The 20,684-nt window shown below is 37.2% G+C and overlaps 1 protein-coding gene across 3 annotated transcripts in view; it reads right to left on the reverse strand.

Annotated features, from left to right (window-relative positions):
* Positions 1–20,684, reverse strand: part of LOC106085868 (homeobox protein abdominal-A) — a 109,314-nt gene that overhangs the window by 53,480 nt on the left and 35,150 nt on the right. For all 3 annotated transcript variants that reach the window (XM_013250312.2, XM_013250310.2, XM_013250313.2), the window contains one exon: positions 10,960–11,007. In XM_013250312.2, the coding sequence (XP_013105766.2) occupies positions 10,960–11,007 (48 nt within the window). The remainder of the gene's footprint in view (positions 1–10,959; positions 11,008–20,684) is intronic.

Genomic DNA, 20,684 nt, shown 5'->3' on the forward strand with positions numbered 1-20,684 from the left:
ATAGTTCAGTCACACACTTGATTTAATGACAACAACTACTAATATGCAATTATATGCAATGGCAAATAATTTAATTTTAGTGTAGTTCTTTATGTAGCACTTTAACAGACATCAGAAATCTTTGTTGGTAAATGACCCCAAATGACTTGGTGTCTGTATAAATCATTTTGATAGACCCCACACTTTATCGCCATATTTCTTGAATGTCTGTTTCATATCTCTCTGCTGCTTGCTACCACTTGCAAAATGAAACGAATTAAAAAACAACAACATTCCTTTTTTTTTGTATTGTTGCTACACTTTGGATCAGTTGTGGCGTTTGTCGTTGATGTTGATAATCCCATATACCTCGTATTTTGCAAGCAAAGAAATTATAATAATAAAAACAAGTCAAATCAACAATAAATATAATAAACATCATCATTAAAAATATATTTAAAATTGTTATAGTATTATTAAAATAATTTTCATTTCTTTTTTAATGGACGCGCCACAATTCAACCAAATACGGGAGCGCCGCACACACTCTCAAGTGGTTATCAAAATGTTTGTGCTTGTAGAACATCTTATGTTTGAGTAAAAAAAAGTGTCACAAGCGTAGAAGTAGCTTTTTTCCCCATATGAAAAAGGAAAATAAAAGAGCAAAATGAGTGTACAGATTGAAAACGGGTTTCTTTTTCTAATTTAAATATTTTTTTGGAAAGAGATTTAGAGTGCAAGCCAAATGTTTTCTGGAAATATAAATGGTGAGCAATCAATTCGGGCAAATACGAATTAAGGAATACCCTATTATAATAACTGTAGATGTAATAATATCTGCAAGTATTGTAAATAAGAGATGTTTCAATTAATATATCGCAAAAATGAGAAAACCCATTCTGATAAAAATAATAAATAAAATTCAAATAATCAAAAAATTTAAATTGAAAATCTTAAGTTAGGAATTCCGTGCTTACAAAATCCTTAAATGTTTTCCATACCACTCCCTAAAGTTGGTTAATATCTGGTATTGTGTCCTCACCTAAGTACTGATGTCTGCTAGCTGCAAAAGCCTGGCAATGACAAGCTCCAAACTCTCCTCATATTCCCCACATGCCCTACACCTGTAATCACTTGCCGCACCGATTATGCAAAAGTGAGCTCGTAACCCTATGTGTCCTGTTATGATACCAAAAGCTATACTGACCTCCTTCTTAATTCCTTTCAGTCCTAGTCCTCTCATGATACGGATCTCCCCTTAGAATTTTCCTCGTTCTAACGACCATTTCGCTTCTCTACAGTGTTCGTCGAAAACGCTCTTAAATCAGATTGCATCAACTCGAAAGGCTTCGGGTTAACCAATTTTATTGATGGCAGTCCTCTAGCCTTCACAGCCAAATCGTCTGCTCTTCCATTCCCCCTTACTCCGCTATGACCCGTCACCCAAACGACGCGGATTGTGCCATCCTCAGAGAAGGCGTAAATCTCCTTCTTATACTCCAAGACTGTTCGTGACCTTACCGTACTGGTTGTTATTGCCCTTATGGCCTGTTTTCTGTCCGTAAAGATGTTCACACTTGACGTTCTCGCGTGAATACTACACCAGCTCACGCATTCCGTGATCGCCCGGCTCACCGACTGTATGAACGTATTAGGGTCAGGCAGTCGAAAACAGATCTCAGTTCATGGGTTCTCAATGTAGACCCAAAGGCCCACTCTGTCCTCTAGCTTTGATCCATCTGTATAGCATGATATCCCGGATGACAATACCAGAGTTTCTTCAATCCAAACTGTGCCGCTGGCAGCAGCGCCTCGCACTAGACCACAAGTTTCTTCACAGTTATCCGATCGGAAACATCTTCTAATCCATCCGGGTTTCCTAACGTCGACTCGATAATACCACGATGGTATGACCTGCTCCTATCCTCTATCTGTTCTCACATAGCCCCAGTGGCTGCCTCACACGTAATCCGATTTTTTTTTGCCCATGAACATTCCACTAAGGAACAGGCGCAAACTTCTCACATATCAATTAGTGCAGTCCGATTCCAGTTTAAGCTCAATGATAAGGGGCCTCTTGTTATAGACGAGACCGAACGGCGTGCCGCAGTGCGGCACCTCTTTGGAAAGAAGTTTTACATGGCATAGTACCTCACAAATGTTGCCAGCATTAGGAGGGGAAAACCACCGCTGAAAATTTTTTCTGATGGTCTCGCCACGATTCGAACCCAGGCGTTCAGCGTCATAGGTGGAGATGACGCTACGGTGACCTGTCTATGTGTCGCATATCTAAAATTTTCTCCAGTGCCCAAGTGGGCGTGGTCCCATCACTCCTCCTAAGCCAAGACAACATGATCTCTGAACCAGTTGTATTATCCTTGCGTTGCATTTTTTCTCCATTGCAGTCCACAAAAGTACTGAGGCGCAAGTAAGTATTGGTCTTATCACGCTCCTGTAGAGGCAGTGGACTATCCTCGGATTTAGGCCCCTTTTTCGAGCAACGGCCCGTCGACATAGTGCCCAACATCTGTGGCTCTTTAGCACACAGTTCCACCTCAGCTATATATCGCTTTTCGATAGAAAGCCTTCCGGCAGTTCATAAAGTGGTCCCATGAGCGAATTTGCAATTTATATCATTTTATAGATTTTCTGGCAAGGTATAATTTTATTAAATGGCCCTAGTTTTTGATAAAAAAAGAATATGCTGCCCGAGAACTCCCCCTGTTTCCTTAGGCCATTCTACTTTAACGTAAACAAATTTAGAAAATGTTAAAATGAGAACAGGTGCTAAACAAAAGTAAAGCTGAGTTCAGAATACAATCTCCAATCAACTCACACACATGGGAATTTTCTTAAAAACTTGAAGTATGGATTGCACTCGCACTGCACTTACTTATCTAGTTTGGTTTGTTAAATAGTTCAGCTAGTTCCCTTGCTCAGTAAGTTCACTAGTTCAGTAGATCAGTTAGTTTACTAGCCCAGTTAGATTACTGAAACAGTTCGTTCACTAGTTCAGTTAGTTTATTAGATCAGTTCTTCGGTTAGCTAGTTTGTTGGTTTCGTTCTGTTGCTTTCACTTTTGTACTAATGTTCCTTCCACCAAAGAAAATCGATCGGGCAAAGGATATTCTAATGATTTTATTTAAGCGAGTTACACATTTTACGAGTGTCAACAATGTCTGAATTGGATTGCTTGCAGTCCTTAAAGTGGCAGTTGGAGAGTAAACGCGCTGAAAGGAATTTATGATTTTCTTGTGTCACAAGATACTGTGTTTGAATGGGTATTGACCGGTCTAACGAGTAAGTTGACCAAAGCGTCTATTGTTCCCGTTTCAAAGTGTACTTGGTCAATCGGGGCGATTATTTCAAGCCCAGTTGTCATGAAAGAGGATAGGATTTTTTCAGAAATTTTTCGTCTGAGGGAATGAAAACATATTGACTGATCCGACTGAATTGGTGAACGAAAATTATCTATGCGAAATAACTAAATTGTTGCTGTTTGATTGAACTAGTTCAATAGACAATTACTTAACTGTATTGTAAGTTGACAATTCTTTTACAAAATTGTCCCTTGTGACTGGAAGTGGGGTTTTTTACGTTATGATTAAAGGAGTGGGTGTAACAAAAGAGTGAGTTGCTCTCGGAAATAAGCCAAGGATTGCTCCCCCACGGCAAATATCCGACTGTTATAACAACATCAAGCTTAATTTGCACCGAACGAAGACAGTGATCTGCGTTTTCACAATAACACCGAGTAAACGAAGCTCTGCAGCACTAATATCTTAACAGACAAGATTCATTAACATCATTGATACTCAGTTTTTCATAGATAGCTTAAGTTTGAAAATATTAAAATCTCCTCATACAACCAAAGACATATCTCCATAAATATCAGATAAATAACGACTTGTATCGTAGAAATACAATCACTAACATAGGATATTCCAAATAATTATAGACCAATCAATGTATAAAGTGATAGAATTGTACAAAAACTGTGTTTAAACGCATTATGGAACATGTAGAGAATAACGGAGTAATAAACATAAATACGGCTTTCGAAAAGAGCACTCTACAGTTCACTAGATTAGACGTGGTTAAGAAAAATTACAGGTCTTATGAATGAAATGCTAGAGTAGTATTGTTGGACTTTGAGAAAACTTTTGATTCAATATGGCATGATGGTATTAAGCTGTGTAGGAATAATTTTCCGATCTACACATTGGCAAACAATTATAAATGGAATTTTTACATTTTTGGTTCCCTCACAGTGCAATGATATTTGATCCATTGTGGTTTTGTTATAGTAGGAATTTCCAGCAGCGCAACATTATCATTGAAGTAACAGGAAGAAAATATTTATAAAATTTTTATAGAGCATAGTTTAATTCATAATAATATCAACAATCTGGTTTTGTAGCAAATCAGGCCATGAACAAAACATACCAGCTGCCTGTAAACAACAAAGAGTCCATGAGTTAAATGAGATCATTTCTTGTCCAAATGCTGCTCCCATCACATCAGCTACTTAAAAAATCTTCTGGTATATATTTTGATGGTTTGTGTTTCGGTGAACGAAAAAAAAACTCAAAAAAGTCCAATGCTATAAAATTAGTTTTAATGATCATTTTATGATCTATTTATGAGTTTACGCCACTTTTATGTACAGAATACTTAACGATTAAATACTTTTCTCAGGCCATTATGAGACTTTGGTTTCGGTTGTTTTTTGTGTGTTTTACCTCTATATAGTTGCAGGCTTTATAAACTTGATGATAATCGTAATTGGATTGAGTGTAATGTTTAATGGATTTTATACCCCTATGTTTTTTTTAATGTAGCCATAACGCCATACAAACAAAAAACAGTACAAAGCTTAAACGCCATAAATCTTTACAGTGACATTTAAATACAGTAACCAAATGAATATTTACAATGGCAGTATGTGGTGACAATTTTTAATCTAAAAAAAAAGGTTTGCAAAATCTTTTTATTACAATGGTAAAAATGTAAACGTGCCCTGACTTTGCTCATTGCCTCTTGGCACCATGACAAATCTTTAAGTTATTTATTTTCTAGCAAGGTGCGTGTATCGCAGCACTCTTCGATTTTGTAATCACTTAACGATGGGAATTTGACTTCACAAAAACCAAATAAAAGACATATAATTTTTTATTAGATCACTTAATCACTCACACGCTCACTCACTTACTCTGCTCACTTTAGTGTGCTTGAGCCATTAATGTCTAAATGTCTGAGGCGTGTAGTAGTACTTTATGAACAGTATGGTGATTTAATTATGGTCTTTGAGAACTTGTTGAAATTATATGCAACAACTCCAAGAGTGCAAGATCGTTTTCAGCACTTTCCGTTTAAATTGGCTAGCAAAAAATAAATGCCATGCCTTGCCATAATTTGTTGTTTATTTTTGTTTTGCCTCAATGAAACGTCACATCATCATGTGCAGAATATTGAAAGAAACAAAAATAATAAAAATAAACAATATCAAATAAATAAAAGCAATATGCGAAGAGGACAGACCCATGCTAACAATGATGGAATACAGTGGGCTGACAAAGAAATTAGGCGAAAAATTACTTTTCACAATACAAAAAGCAAGGCTTTCTTCCGCAATTTTGATCTCTATTCCTCAATAGATTCTCTTAAAGTTCTATATTTCGCTAAAGTGGGGTTTTGATAATTTTCAAAAACCCATTTTTAGTATTAATTCCAAAAATGTGATATACTCTCAACTACCTTTCCTTCAATACCAATATTATCCAAGCGAACAAAAATTAACTATTTTCAAGACGTTTAACGAGGTTTATAGCTCCGGACGATGATACATAAGGATCTTCTTTTCGATTCGTTCAAAAGTGCAAATTGCAAATTGTGCCATGAACATTCCACTAAAGAATAGGGGCAAACTTCTCACATATCAATGAGTGCAGTCCGATTCAAGTTCAAGGTCAATGATAAGTTGCCTCCATTTTGTAGGCAAGTCCGAACGGTGTGCCGCAGTGCGACACCTTTTTAAAGAGAAGTTTTTACATGGCATAGTACCTCACATATGTTGACAGTATTAGGAGGAGAACACAAACGCAGAAAAATTGTTTAAGGTCCCACCAGAATTTGAACTATCGTTCAGTGTCATAGATGGACATGATAACCTTTTTACTACGGTGGCCTCCAGTGCCATGCACTCTGACACATTAGGCTGGAACGGCTATCTCTTTCGATTTATGTAGCGGAATCCAAAAGATGGCTAGTCTATGCATAAAGGCCCTGCCCATTGCACCTAAAAAATCAGATTTGAACTACAATATTTAGGAGTAGATTTCGAATCAGTCATACAAAATCAGATCGAAGTATAGGGGGTCACGCCACCCTTCAAAAACGCCATTAGACTCTTTATGACTATATGATATTTGGTGATATTGGCCTCAAACTAAAGGGATTTGGAAGTGCAGCACGAATTTTTATTTATATTTGAGTCGAAATGTCTGAAGTGCCACTCCTCCCCTAATGAGAACATTACTCTGAGGAAGAACATTGCCACCAGGAACCGTCCCGCAGTGCCATGCATGGAATTGAACCTCGCTAATGTCGCCAACATTAGGAGGGGATAAACACCGCTTTGTCCGATGTTCTCGCCAGGATTCGAATGCGTTCAGCGTCATAGATTACAAAGGCACGAATTCGATACCCGCATTCAGGGCCAAGTGTCCCACCCTAAAAAGATATTAGAGAGTTATAGAAGACGCAGCGGAGCGGGCCCATTGCGGTTAGTTCATTATAAGAAACGATGAAACAGGCTGATGACCGGTTAGTAAATACACGAAACAGCTCACTGAACTAGTGAACTAATTGAACGATTTAATTCAGTTAGCTGAAAAGAACGATTATTTTAAAACGAACGACATAAGGAGAGCGGAATAGCAGATTGTGAATGATTCAACATTACGTGACCCTCTCTGTAGTCATATTGATTTATTTATTTAACTTAATTTTAAAGCTAAAAAAAATTGTTTCCTATTTCCCCGCAGCTGCTATATTTACAACATTTCACCATTTCTACAAACGGAACCAGCAAAATCTTCCTCACTATGTCCAATTTCTTTTCCCCAAATTGTTTCCTTATTGGCCTACAGAAGTTGGAACCGCCTGTGAAAGATGAAACTGTTTATTGGGATGTTGGCTACAGTAGGATGTTGCGCGCAGTGTAACACAAATCAACAGCGCCACAAAATGTTGTAATATGACTACTGCTATGAAGAAGAATCAGATGAACAACAACAAACAAATGCCTGGACACGATCAGAGTGCATTTGCCTTTGGGATAAGGGGCCCGTTGAAGAAATCAAATGAAAAAAAGTAGCCAAACAGCAGCCAGCAGTCACCACACAAATCTCACTCTACCACATATATGGGAAATTTTCCGTTCTTGCATTTTCCACATACGTTTGGTAATTGTAATAAAAGAATTTTATGACTTGTTTCCAGTTTGCCACAAGATTAAAACTCCAGAAAACAATTGGCAGTGAAAATATCAGAGGAACAAAAAAAATCACTACCCGGACTATGCAGAACAGAGAGAAGCGATGGATGACTTTCTGTTTTGGTCCCTTCAATTCGAGCACGTACTCGAATGTGTTGACCAACAGCTCATGTGGCAACAACATACTGGCCACTATTCCTTGGGGTATTATATGGTATGGCAATTGTATCAAAGCATTGAATATGGTGTTTTAGTTTGAAATTTCAATATTTAATTGTTTATTTTCCGTCCGTGTCTGTCGTTTGATTTACGCTTTTGATGGAGTAGAATGTTAGAGTTAAGTTGTGAAAAATAAGAAGGAACCATTTAATCATAAGGCAATAAGGAAAATACTTGAAGTGTCTGGATTGAATGTAGGGAAATACAATGATATATTAAGAGAATGCATTATCATACTAAAGGGCTGAATGATGATGAGAAAAGGAACCAAAGTCCATCATTTAAAGAATAAATAAATATTTTATTGAGGAGGTTGTATGATAAATTGGAAGTTATAAACATTGTAGAAGTCCATTTTATGACCATTGTACAGCACAAGTTCATATATGTGTTCTGCATGTTTGACACATCGGTAATGTCTTTGAAGATATCAAGGCCCGATTAAATCATACTTCAACAAGTAAGAGCTAAGTTCGGCCGGGCCGAATCTTATATACCCTCCATCATGGATAGCATTTGTCGAGTTCTATGCGCAGTATCTTGTCTTAGGCAAACAAAGAATATTGAATATTGAATTGGAGCTATATCAAGTTATAGTCCGATTCAGACCATAAATGAATGCTGAACATTGTAGAAGTCATTGTGTAATATTTCAGTTGATTCGGATAAGAATTGCGAATTGTAGGGGCTCAAGAAGCAAAATCGGGAGATCGGTTTATATGGGAGCTCTGTCAAGCTATTGATCGATTCAGACCTCATTAAACACGTATGTTGAAGGTCATGAGAGAAGCCGTTGTACAAAATTTCTTCCAAATCGGATGAGAATTGCGCCCTCTATGGGCTCAGGAAGTCAAGATACAAGATCGGTTTATATAACAGCTATACCAGATTATGAACCGGTTTGAATTATACTTCACATTGTTGTTGGTAGTGACACCAAAACAAAACGTGCAAAATTTCAGTCAAATCAGGTGAGAATTGCGCCCTCTAGAGGCTCAAGAAGTCAAGATCCCAGATCGATTTATATGGCAGTTATATCTGGTTATGTACCGATTTGCGCCGTACTTAGAACAGTCATTGGAAGTCATAACAAAATACCTCATGCAAAATTTAAGTCAAATCAGACGAGAATTGCGCCCTCTACAGGCTCCAGAAGTCAAGACCCAAGATCGGTTTATATGGCAGCTATATGAAAACATGGACCGATTTAAATTATACTAAGCGCAGTTGTTGGAAGTGATACCAAAACACTACGTGAAAAATTTTAGTTAAATCGGATGAGAATTGCGCCCTCTACAGGCTCAAGAAGTCAAAACCCAAGATCGGTTTATATGGCAGCTGCATCAGGTTATGAACCGATTTGAATCATACTTTAGACAGTCCTCGGAAGTGAAATCAAAACACTACGTGCAAATTTTCGGCCAAATCGGATGAGAATTGCGCCCTCTAGAGGCTTAAAAAATCAAGACCCGAGATCGGTTTATATGGCAGTTATATCAAGTTAGGTACCGATTTGCGTCATAATTAGCACAGTCACTGGAAGTCATAACAAAACACCTCATGCACAATTTCAGTCAAATCAGACGAGAATTGCGCCCTCTAGAGGCTCAAGAAATCAAGACCCGAGATCGGTTTATATGGCAGCTATATCAAAACATGGACCGGTTTAAATCATACTTAGCGCAGTTGTTGGAAATGATACCAGAACACAATGTGCAAAATTTCAGTCAATTCTGACGTGCATTGCGCCCTCTAGAGGCTCAAGAAGTCAAGACCCAAGATCGGATTATAGGGCAGCTATATCAAAACATGGACTGATTTGGCCCATTTACAGTACCAACCGACCTAAACTAGTAGAAAGTATTCGTGCAAAATTTCAAGCGGCTAGCTTTACTCTTTCGGAAGTTAGCGTGCTTTCGACAGACGGACGCACATGGCTAGATCGACATGACGATCAAGAATATATATATTTAATGGGGTCTAAGACGCATATTTCGAGGTGTTACAAACAGAATGACGAAATTAATATACCTCCATCCTTTGATGGAGGGTATAAAACGCAACCGCTTGATGAATTACCCTACAGTTGTGTAGCTTTTAAACATTCCATCTTATTATAGATGGTATATAACATTTTTACTTAAAGACGGTGTACATTTTATAATGAACAACACTGTTAAAGCACAATATCTACAATATAATGGCCAATTACGCTAATTACCCACTCTAATAGCATTGTTCAACATGAAATTAATGGCGTAAGCAATCGCCATATCAAGTACAGTAAACAAATGAAAAGCAAACCAAAAAAAAAAAAGAATAAAATAAACTTTGAATTGTTTTCAAGTCGCAAAAGATTGTTTATCAGAGAAAAGGGAAACTAAAATATGTTGGTGTAGTGTCTTTACAAAGGGGCAAATGTGGCTAATCGAATACAACATTTGCCAGACTAGACACAAAACTCCAGGTATATGATTTCTATTAATTGTTTGCTGGCATGCAACACAGCATGCCCTAAAATATGAATATGAACCCAGCAACTCTCAACCAAAAGGATTCAGTTTCATAACCATTCTTCAATTGAGAAAAATTGCAAAACAATAAAACTAAGCGTGAATGAAAATTGCGACTATGGTGAAATATGATGCCTTTAACCCCGTAGCTAAAGGATACACATAAAAACCAGAAAAACAATAAAAATCAATATGTTTCTAAGCATATGCACTCATAACAAAAAAAAATTGCCCAAAAAGGGTTCACTGGCCATCTGCACTGCCAGACTATGGTCTAGGCTAAACTAAAAGCAAGCGAAAGTGTTATTTTTTCCTAAGCAAGCCTTAGAAAATATACCTGCTGCTAATCTTTCGAAACGCATAAATATTTCGTGAAGTGAGTATGTGCCTTTTTTACACTCAAGGTCATAGTAAAAAAAAAAAATAAAAATGTTCATTCTAAAAATAGCAACACTTTCCTTAAAAAATAAAAAAAAAATCCTTGCAATATGTCCTTAACCCATGACCATGAGCCATAAATTGTCTAAGTATTTGCTTTGCCTAGGCAAAACCAAGTTCTTGCCATTTTTTTTCGTGTTGTCCTTGCTTTAACTCTTTTGAGTGTGTTGTTTTCTAATTTTGTAACCATTTGCCGTCATATTCCACGCTGATGTAATTCCTTCCCTCCTAATGGATTTTTAACTTTTGCTCAATGTCATATTGAACATTAACTTTTGGCAATGAGTTAAATAAATTTCTTATGGTACTTACCATTAAAATCTCCACATACGACACGTTCGAAAGGACTTCCCATCCAATCTGGAAAAAAGTAAAAAAAACACAAATCCGAAGAATTATTAGTAAAGTTTTTGGAATGTTTACGCTTAGTTATTATGTCATTAGCCAAAGTCATATCAATAATTTAACTCTTCAAGGAAAGGAAAGAGGATTTTTAAGGGAATATTAAATAATTTCTAGAAATAATGCTGGGTCGTCAAGGTTAAAGGTAACAAAAAGAAAGGAAAGTGATGAGGTTTCGTTAAGAGCGTGCTAAGTTCGGCATTCCACCATGGATCGCATTTGTCGTGTTCTATGCGCGGAATCTCTTTTAAGGCAAACAAAGAATATTGAATAAGAACTGTCATGCTATTGGAGCTATATCGAGTTATAGTCCGATTCGGATCATAAATGAATGCTGAACATTGTAGAAGTCATTGTGCAATATTTCAGTTCATTCTGATAAGAATTGCGCCTTGTAGGGGCTCAAGAAGCAAAATCGGGAGATAGGTTTATATGGGAGCTGCATCAAGCTATTGATCGATTCAGACCATATTAGACAAGTATGTTGAAAGTCGTGAGAGAAGCCATTGTACAAAATTCCAAATCGGATAAGAATTGCGACCTCTAGATGCTCAAAAAGTCAAGATCCCAGATCGGTTTATATGGCCGTTATATCAGGTTATGTACCGATTTACGCCGTACTTAGCACAGTCATTGGAAGTCATAACAAAACACCTCATCCCAAATTTCAGCCTAATCGGATGATAATTTCGGGCTCTATTGGCTCAAGAAGTCAAGATCCAAGATCGATTTATATGGCAGTTATACCTGATTATGAACCGATTTAAATCATACTTAACACAGTTGTTGGAAGTGATACCAAAACACTAAGTGCAAAATCTCAGTCAAATCGAATGAGAATTGCGCCCTCTAAAGGCTCAAGAAATCAAGACCCAAGACCGGTTTATATGGCAGCTATATCAAAACATGGTCCGATTTGAATCGTACTTAGCACAGTTGTTGGAAGTGATACCAAAACACTACGTGCAAAATTCCAGTCAAATCTGACGAGAATTGTGAACTCTCAGACGACCTAGCCATGTCCATCCGTCTGGCTATTGAAATCTTGCTATAGTTTTTAAAAATAGACATATTGAGTTGAAACTTTGCACAGGTTCGTTGACTGTCCATTAAGTTCGAAGATGGGCTATATCGGACTATATCTTGATATAGCCCCCATATAAGCCGATCAGCCGATTTTGGATCTTAGGCCCATTAAAGCCACATTTTTTATCCGATATTACTGAAATTTGGGTCAGTGAGTTGTATTAGACACTGCGACACCCTTCTTCAATTTGGCCTAGATCAGGCCAAATTTGGATATAGCTGTAATATTGACCGATTTCTCCATTTAAGGTTTTGAGCCGATAAAAGGTGTATTTATTGTCCGATGTCGCCGAAATTTGGGACAGTGAGTAGTGTTAGGGCCCTTGACATACTTCTGGAATATGGCACTGATCGGCCCAGATTTGAATATAGCTGCCATATAGACCGATCCGCCGATTAAAGGTCTTAGGCTCATAAAATCCAAACTTTTTATCCGATTTTGCTGAAATTTGGCCCAGATCGGTCCAGATTTGAAAATAGGTGCCATATAGACCGATTCCTCGATTTAAGGTTTTGGGCCCATAAAAGGCGCATTTATTGTCCCATTTCGCTGAAATTTAGGACAGTAAGTTAAGTTAAGCCTTTCGATATGCTTCTGGAATATGGCACAGATCGGTCCAGATTTGGATATAGCTGCCATATGGACCGATCTCTCGGTTTAAGGTTTTGGGGCCATAAAAAGCGCATTTATTGCCCGATGTCGCCGAAATTTGGGACAGTAAGTTGTGTTAGGCCTTTCGATATCCCTCTTCAATTTGGCACAGATTAGTCCAGATTTGGATATAGCTGTCATATTGACCGATCTCTCGATCTAAGGTTTTGAGCCGATTAAAGGCGCATTTATTGTCCGAAGTCGCCGAAATTTGGGACAGTGAGTTGTGTTAGGGCCCTTGACATACTTCTGGAATATGGCACAGATCAGTCCAGATTTGGATATAGCTGTCATATAGACGGATCCTCCGATTTAAGGTCTTATGCTCATAAAAGCCACACTTTTTATCCACCTTTTGCTGAAATTTGGAACAGTGGAACATTTTTCGATATAACTGCTATGGGACATAGGCATGCACTTTTCACCGGATTTTGATGAAAGGTGGTTTACATATTTCCCCGAGGTGGTGGGTATCCAAGGTTCGACCAGGCCGAACTTAACGCCTTTGTACTTGTTTATTACTAAAAAGTATTTTTTCTAAAATTTTGCTCAATTTTTTCTAAAAACCAGTAAGCATGACATTAAATACATTTTTTGTGATTTCTCAAATTATCCTTTTAGCAACATTTTGCCTATATTTAGAGACAATGCTTCGCAATTACAATGTATTAATGGCGATTTAATAAAATGAAGCTTATTCCAATAAAGAACATAAGGAAAATGTCAAAAAATTAATTTTTTTTTGCAATATGCACCATCCTGGTGGTCCTGTCATATAATTACAGCTAAAGATTAAGTCAAACGTGGCGGCGCACAGACTGGCAAACGAACACATAGAGTGAGCGCGTGAACATGAAAAGAATTCAGAACTTGTCATCAAAAGAACTAAAATCACTTTATTTGCTCAACGTTTCGTCTTTTTTTCTGTGTCTGGTATCTGAGTTTGAAATTGAAGTCTTCGAGGCTAGCTTAAGCAAGGCTGTGGTTTTGTAAAAGTTTCGTGAGATTGGCGCGGTTTTTTTTTTGTTCTTTGTTCCTGAATATTTGGCTGTGTATGTGAATTTTTTTAATTAAAATACACACAAATTCTTATGTAGCTGTCATTACGTCGCTCATGACTTTCTGCTCGTAGATGGTCAGAATGATGCTGTTAGCTTGGAGGATTGGAGGGAAGGTTTCTTTCTCTGTTGTCTGTCTGCTTCTCATGTTATTCTGCAGGCTGGGGTAAAGTTTTTGCCTGTCACTGTGCTAGTCTGGAAATTTATGTGCTTTATCGCATTGAATGCATTCAGGCGATGTATAGCCAAGCAGCATACAAGTTAGTCGGATGGTTGCCGGTTTGGTATTCATTTTCACAAAACCATTCTATTCCAGGTTTCCTTGGGGTTTTTTTTTTTGTAAGCTGGTGGTTCCCAACCACTGCAATAAGCAATAGGAAGTATTTCAACTATGTAGAGTCTAGCAGGGTTTGTGTTAAATCATTAAACAGAGTGGTCCCCAAAAAATATCTTCTTACTAGGAGTTTGGTGTATGGATCTCTTGATTCTTTAACATTCTACGCCACTGCTTGCTGTTGAAGAATTTTTGCAATTCCTATTTTCTTTTCTTTCCGTACACGTGCCGCATGGCGTATTCCTTCAAAACCATGGTATGAACCCAGTGAAATGCACCAAACTCAAAGCAGAGTATCTACCATTCATGGTGCGAGGTCCGTGTCTGTTGGTGAATGTGACAGAATTGTTGTTGGTTTTCTGTTATTTTGCCCTCTCTTTGGGTTTACTGCATTGAAAGCATTTTACAGATAATTAAAAAAACTGTGCAAACTTTCGCTTAATTGAGTCTGTTGCGATTATTTGTATGCACCATTGTCTGTTTCCGTCCGAATGGTTTGCTCATTTCTCAACACATTGCAGGAAGATTTCATACCATTCATGCACCTTCTGTGGCGGTAGTTGCAGGTCGTAGGAGGAAATGTGTAATTTTTGAATAATCAGCCAAGTCATGTGGAATAAGAAACAAAACGGGAAAAACGTAACATTTCCATTTCAATGGTATTGGATAAATGGCTTTTACTCCATGAATATGCATGTGGCATTAGAGTTTTTGTTTTTTTTTTTGCTTCTTTATGTGAGTAAAATATTAAAATTCATTAAAGTCCTTTGGTAATGCCGGTGAGTAAAGACAAGCAAAGAATCATTGTAAACTATAGCGGGAAGATTTCTGTTGTTTTCTTCAATGAATACAATGGAATTGAATTAATTGTAAAATCGTAATATATATGTACTTTAAGCATTGAAGGCAATAAATATTAAATCGTTTGTAAAATTGATATCAAGCTAAATATTAGAAGCTTCAGAAGACATTCCAAGCAAAAGCTTGCTTGCAACTTGTATGTGAAAGTGACACAACAATTTAAGTATTGGACCCGGGGCAACTATGTCTGTTGGTCTGTTCGAACCTGCCAGAATTCGAACCCAGGCGTTCAGCGTCTTAGGCGGACATGCTTACCTCTGCGCTACGTTGGCCTTGAAAGGTTCTTCAATTTTACCTTTTTGCCTAAATGTTCTTGAAATCTACTTCAAAGAAAGGATTAAAGATATATTACAAATGATTTTTGTCGGGTTTTCAATATCTTGATTTTCCCAAGTGAGCAGGAAACTAGTCCTTCGTTTACTATCATACTTCTAACAGACGATCCTTTGGCAATCTTTAAAACCGCTTCGGTTAAGCTTATGGGTCGGCTACCGCACCCAGTGGAATCTTTGGTTGAAATTCGATTCCAAGATTAAACTGATAAAAATATCACATCAATTTGTTTGAACTACAAATAGGTTTATCTCATAGTTCAGTAAGCAAGCAATTTTAATTTTTGGTAGCATTACAAAAACCAGATAATTACCTCATTACCAAAGTTAGTTGTCAGAACAGCAAAGTTGCCTCTGGCAAACAAAAAAAATGGTTGAGGCAACAAATCTGTACTCTGTGTGCAATTATAATTCACTTATTTCTAGCTTGCAGTGAGCAGGTGCTACCGTTTTTATACCCACCACCATAGGATAGGGGTGTACGAATCTATTCATTTCGTTTATAACGGATCACCGATTTGACTTCTTGAATCCATAGAATCCTAAATTTTCATCCGATTTTGCTAAAATTTGGAACAAAGACTTGTGTTAGGACTTTCAACATCCATCCCAAGTATGATCCGAATCGGTGTATAAACAGATATAGCCCCCACAAAAACCGATCCCCGGATTTGACTTCTTCAGCTTTTAGAAGCCTACATTTTCATTTGATTTAACTGAAATTTGGAACAATGACTTGTGTTATGATTCCAACATCCGTGCCAAGTATGATCCGAATCGTTGTATAAACATATATAACCCCCATATAAACTGATCCGCGAATTTGACTTCAGCCCTTAGAAGCCTAATTTTTCACCTGATTTGGCTAAAATTTGACCCAAAAACCTATCTTATGACTAACAACATTATTGTCAAGTTTTATACGAATCAGTCAATATGGTGATATAGGCCTGCCTAAGTACCGATGGGTTAGGTTTAAGTGGCAGTCTACCATCAGACTCACTTAGACGTTTTCGTTTATTGTTATACCACAGAAACAGAAGAAGGAAGATGCCTTCTAGTGCCTACTGTTGAACCATCCAGATCGCTTTAAAAAGCCCAACTACTTGCGAATGTTCACATCCGCTAAATCAGAGAAATAAGAACCTAAAGTGGAACTCCTTCTGACTGCTCCTTCTGTGAATGTTCACATCCGCTAAATCAGAGAAATGAGAACCTAAAGTGAACTCCTTCTGACTGCTAGTGCGGGACACATACACAGAAGGTGTTCTATTGTCTCTTATTATTCGATTTCCTCGCCAGTGTTGTCGTTTTTGGTAGGTTCCTACCAAAATTGGTGGGTTTTTATTCTCTTGGTAGATTGGTAGACTGACTTCAGTTTTAGGTAGGCTTTTCCAACAATAAATACCAATTATACCAATACTGAAAAAATCGCCGGGAATAACTGTTTATGTGTATTTGTTAAGAGTGCAGAATAAAACCATGGCTGTCGAGGAGCTGAGTACTGTTACAAGTGGTCTCAAACTTCAGGAAAAGGGCGTAAGCTCTGATATTGGCTTTAAGCTGTATATTAATTCTAGGTAAGGAATGCGGCAAATGTGTGTTCAATGTCTTCAATCGGAAAACTGGGCTATATTGCAGCTACATACAAATATGGGCAGATATGGTCAAACTCAGACGTTCAGGGGTCCATGCAACTAGCCCCGCTAAAATGGGTACAAAGAGCTCATTTCTGGGTTCAAACCTCTAAATCGGCACTGTTTTTCATTGAATTTAGGGTAAAAATTCGACCTTTATGAACTCAAGGTTTCTTGTTGGGAGGCCGGTATAAATGGTGCTATATAAAGATATAGGACATCTTTGAACTTAAGGCTGTAGAGTGATTTCAGCAAAAAGACGAACGGACATGTTCAGATCGTCTATGAATATATCGACGATCAAGTATGCATACTTTGCAGGGTTGAAAATGTATAATTTGATGTATTCCAAATAGAATAGCAAAATGGCCAAATCTTCGGCGCTGGGTATAAAAACATACAATATATGACATTTTTGGCTTGTAGAACATTTGGTAGGATTGTTCTTAAAATTTGGTAGGAAATAATTTTCTCGAGTGGCAACACTGTCGCTCACAGCTTCTACAAAAGTAGTTGCTGGCAACGCATGTTTCCAAGTTAGAGAGTTAGAGTTATAACGGACACAAGTACCGATATCCCGATATGACTGCTTGAGACCAAAATAATTCAAATACAAAACTCAGTTAATAAGGATACATTTTAAGCGGATTCCATGCTGGTGGGTTCCCAAGGTTCAGCCCGGTCTAACTTTTACATGTTTTCCAATAGCATTAGTTCTGGACTGTATGTTGAGAGTTACTGGAATGAACTTTTCGTCTTTTAAGGACTTTGTTTAGTGTCCCACCATGCTGATTTTGGGGAAATACATGCATTTTAAGTTTTTTAATTAAAGTTATATTTTGAATAAATTATTGATTTGAAATACCTAACGTATGATTAAAAGGGAAGATTTTAAGTTATTTAACAAATCTTTTAATAGCACTCTCTTAAACCACGACGATAAATGGAAACATGGGACCACAAAAATTTCCCTACCAACCACTTTTTGAAAATAACAATTTGAAAGTTTAAATTGTAAAATATGTTTGCAATTGTTTAAACCTTTTGAGCCTTCATTGTTGGTTTTTTTTTGTTGGAGTAAGCCTTTTAAGGATTATACTGAAGATGGTCTAACATTTTTTCACTTTAAATGTTTTTAAAAACATGAGAATAAATGCCATTGTTCTATGCTCGTTATTTATAACTTCTCTTTAAAATACTTTGCAATAAAAGATATCTGAAGACCTAAATTAGCATTCTCGAAAGAACATCAGAAAATTTTTTCCAACGACGTATATTCCCTTTTAATGTTGGCGGCATTAATTAGGCACCATCAATCGCATATAAAAATTTCTCTCACTGCTCCACGCCGTTTGGACTCGCCTATAAAAAGGGGATCCCTTATCATAGGGTTTACACTTGAATCGAAAAACACTCATTGATATGTGAGAACCTTGCCCCTTTTCCTTAATGGAATATTCATGGGCAAATTTGAATTTGCGGAAATCTGGCATGAAAATCTTTAACAACTTTTAAATTGTATCACAAATATTTCATTGGCTCTTAAAATGCAAAGGCCGTAATTAAAGTCCCCCATTACACATCTAGACAGAGTTACAGTACTGTTGCTAACTCGAAAACAAATTCGTTTGTATGGTGGGTGTTCAATGCTGAAATGCATTGATCAATTCAATATTTCAGCTTTCTACAAAAGGATATTTTTATGCATACAATGTGTAGACAATGTATAAAATCCTCCCACCTAGCCGCTTCTATTAATCCAGACCAAATGTCTTTTTCTACCCTCTGCGAAACAATTTGCAGATTGTCATCTCTATGCGCATAGTATGCATTGCAAATAAGTATGACATTTTTTGTATTTGAATGGGCTTGTTGACAATTTCACATTGTGAAAATATGCACAAAACGCAACAGCGACAGCAACAACAACAAAAAATTCACATATATTTAATATTTATGCATTTGTTGATGTTATGGCCTGATAGGTACCCCCAAATCTACCCTCTCACTCTCTCTAGCTCCACACCAATCAAGTATGATGTCTGGCCAGACACAAAACTTGTTCTCCAGTCTCCAATCATCTTCATACACATATCTCCGTTTGCCGGTATGTCAGTTTTCAGTTGTTATCTTTCGTTTTCTTATCGATGGTCCATCCTTTCTCTCTTGCTCTCTAGGCGATGTATCAATGTGCCAAGCTTCTTGAATTTGTAATATTAGTTGGCTGTCTCTTTGCATTTACTGTACGGTTCGTTGTCATTGTTGACATTCTAATTGAATTTTAAATAACATATTCATATGCCAGTTCATCTGTATGTCTCTGAGGTCTTCTACTCCCCTTAACCCTCGCACCACCACTTTTCGAATGGATACAGATATTTGCAATAATTTAAATTAACTGTCAATATGCATGGCAGCACATCATTGCATTGCAAATTCAGAGATTGCGATATAGAGAATATTGATCATTGCAAGCTGAAGTATGATAAGTCGGCATGCTACGTTATTAATGTAATTGTAAGTTCGATAGAATCTCGAAATTTAGTTAATAACAACCATCTATAATGTGTGGAAATATTGCTACGATATGTGAATAGACTAGATTTCATCCACATAAAACCTGCGTTGAACAGAAGAGAGATTATAACTGATCTATACATAGAATGATGGACTCCACTATAAAAAATACTAGGTAAACTTCTGAAAGGCCTTAACTTTAATGAGTGAGATGCGATTTGAAGCAATGCAAAGTGAGTATATATATCAATATATACAACTTTACCAGTCAGACATAACAGAATGATGAACAAGCCTTTCACAGCTAATACTTATGTGAACCAAATATTCATCCTTTCCAGCTATTAATCGGTGTTGTAATATATATTTTTCAGCTAATGCTTATGTGAACCAAAGATTCGTCCATTCCAGCTCTTAATGGGCGTTGCAATAGATAAGTTCAAGTGATTTTCTCAAAAAGAGAGGTAAAGTTGGAATTTTAACACTCAACCTAAAAACTTAGACTTTACGGATAATATTTCCTAGTACATAGTTTTTATGACGTGTAGGACAAACTCCATGGCTTTGCTATTCGCACTTCGGAGATCGGAGAATTGGAAGACTGTAAATGAATCTCTGAAATACATGAAGTAATTTTGCTACCTTGCATGTTTCATGGCCATAAATGGGGTAATAGAAGAAGATTTGATTAAAGAATTTAACAACGCAAGTTCGGCTTATGCGAATAACATTAAGAATTAGGAAGAATCGATTAGAGCAAACCCCATTGCTCAATCAAACATCCCAGTCATCAGAGAGGCCTGAGATAGAAACGAATTCCCCCGGAATGCAAAAGGAGAATCATGATCACAATCCCTAAGAAGATCGACGTCACACAGTGGAAAAACTGAAGAGGAATAACCTTGTTAAACTGCATTTTGCGGAAAGAACATCCAGGTTTTTGGTAAGGGCGATCTTCCTCCTCTCCTTGCGTGTAATTTTACAATAGGACACCTCTACCTACTATTCATCGACTTCGAGCACTCTTCTCGGGACTCTATGTGGAACACGTTGTCCAATAAGGGCATCCCCATATCGTATCGCTACAGTCTTTAAAAATAGATATAGTGAGCTGAAACTTTGCACAGATTCTTCTTTTGTCCTTAAGCAGGTTAAGTT

Source organism: Stomoxys calcitrans, chromosome 2, assembly GCF_963082655.1.
Source record: "Stomoxys calcitrans chromosome 2, idStoCalc2.1, whole genome shotgun sequence".
In the NCBI taxonomy this organism is placed as follows: Eukaryota; Metazoa; Arthropoda; class Insecta; order Diptera; family Muscidae; genus Stomoxys; species Stomoxys calcitrans.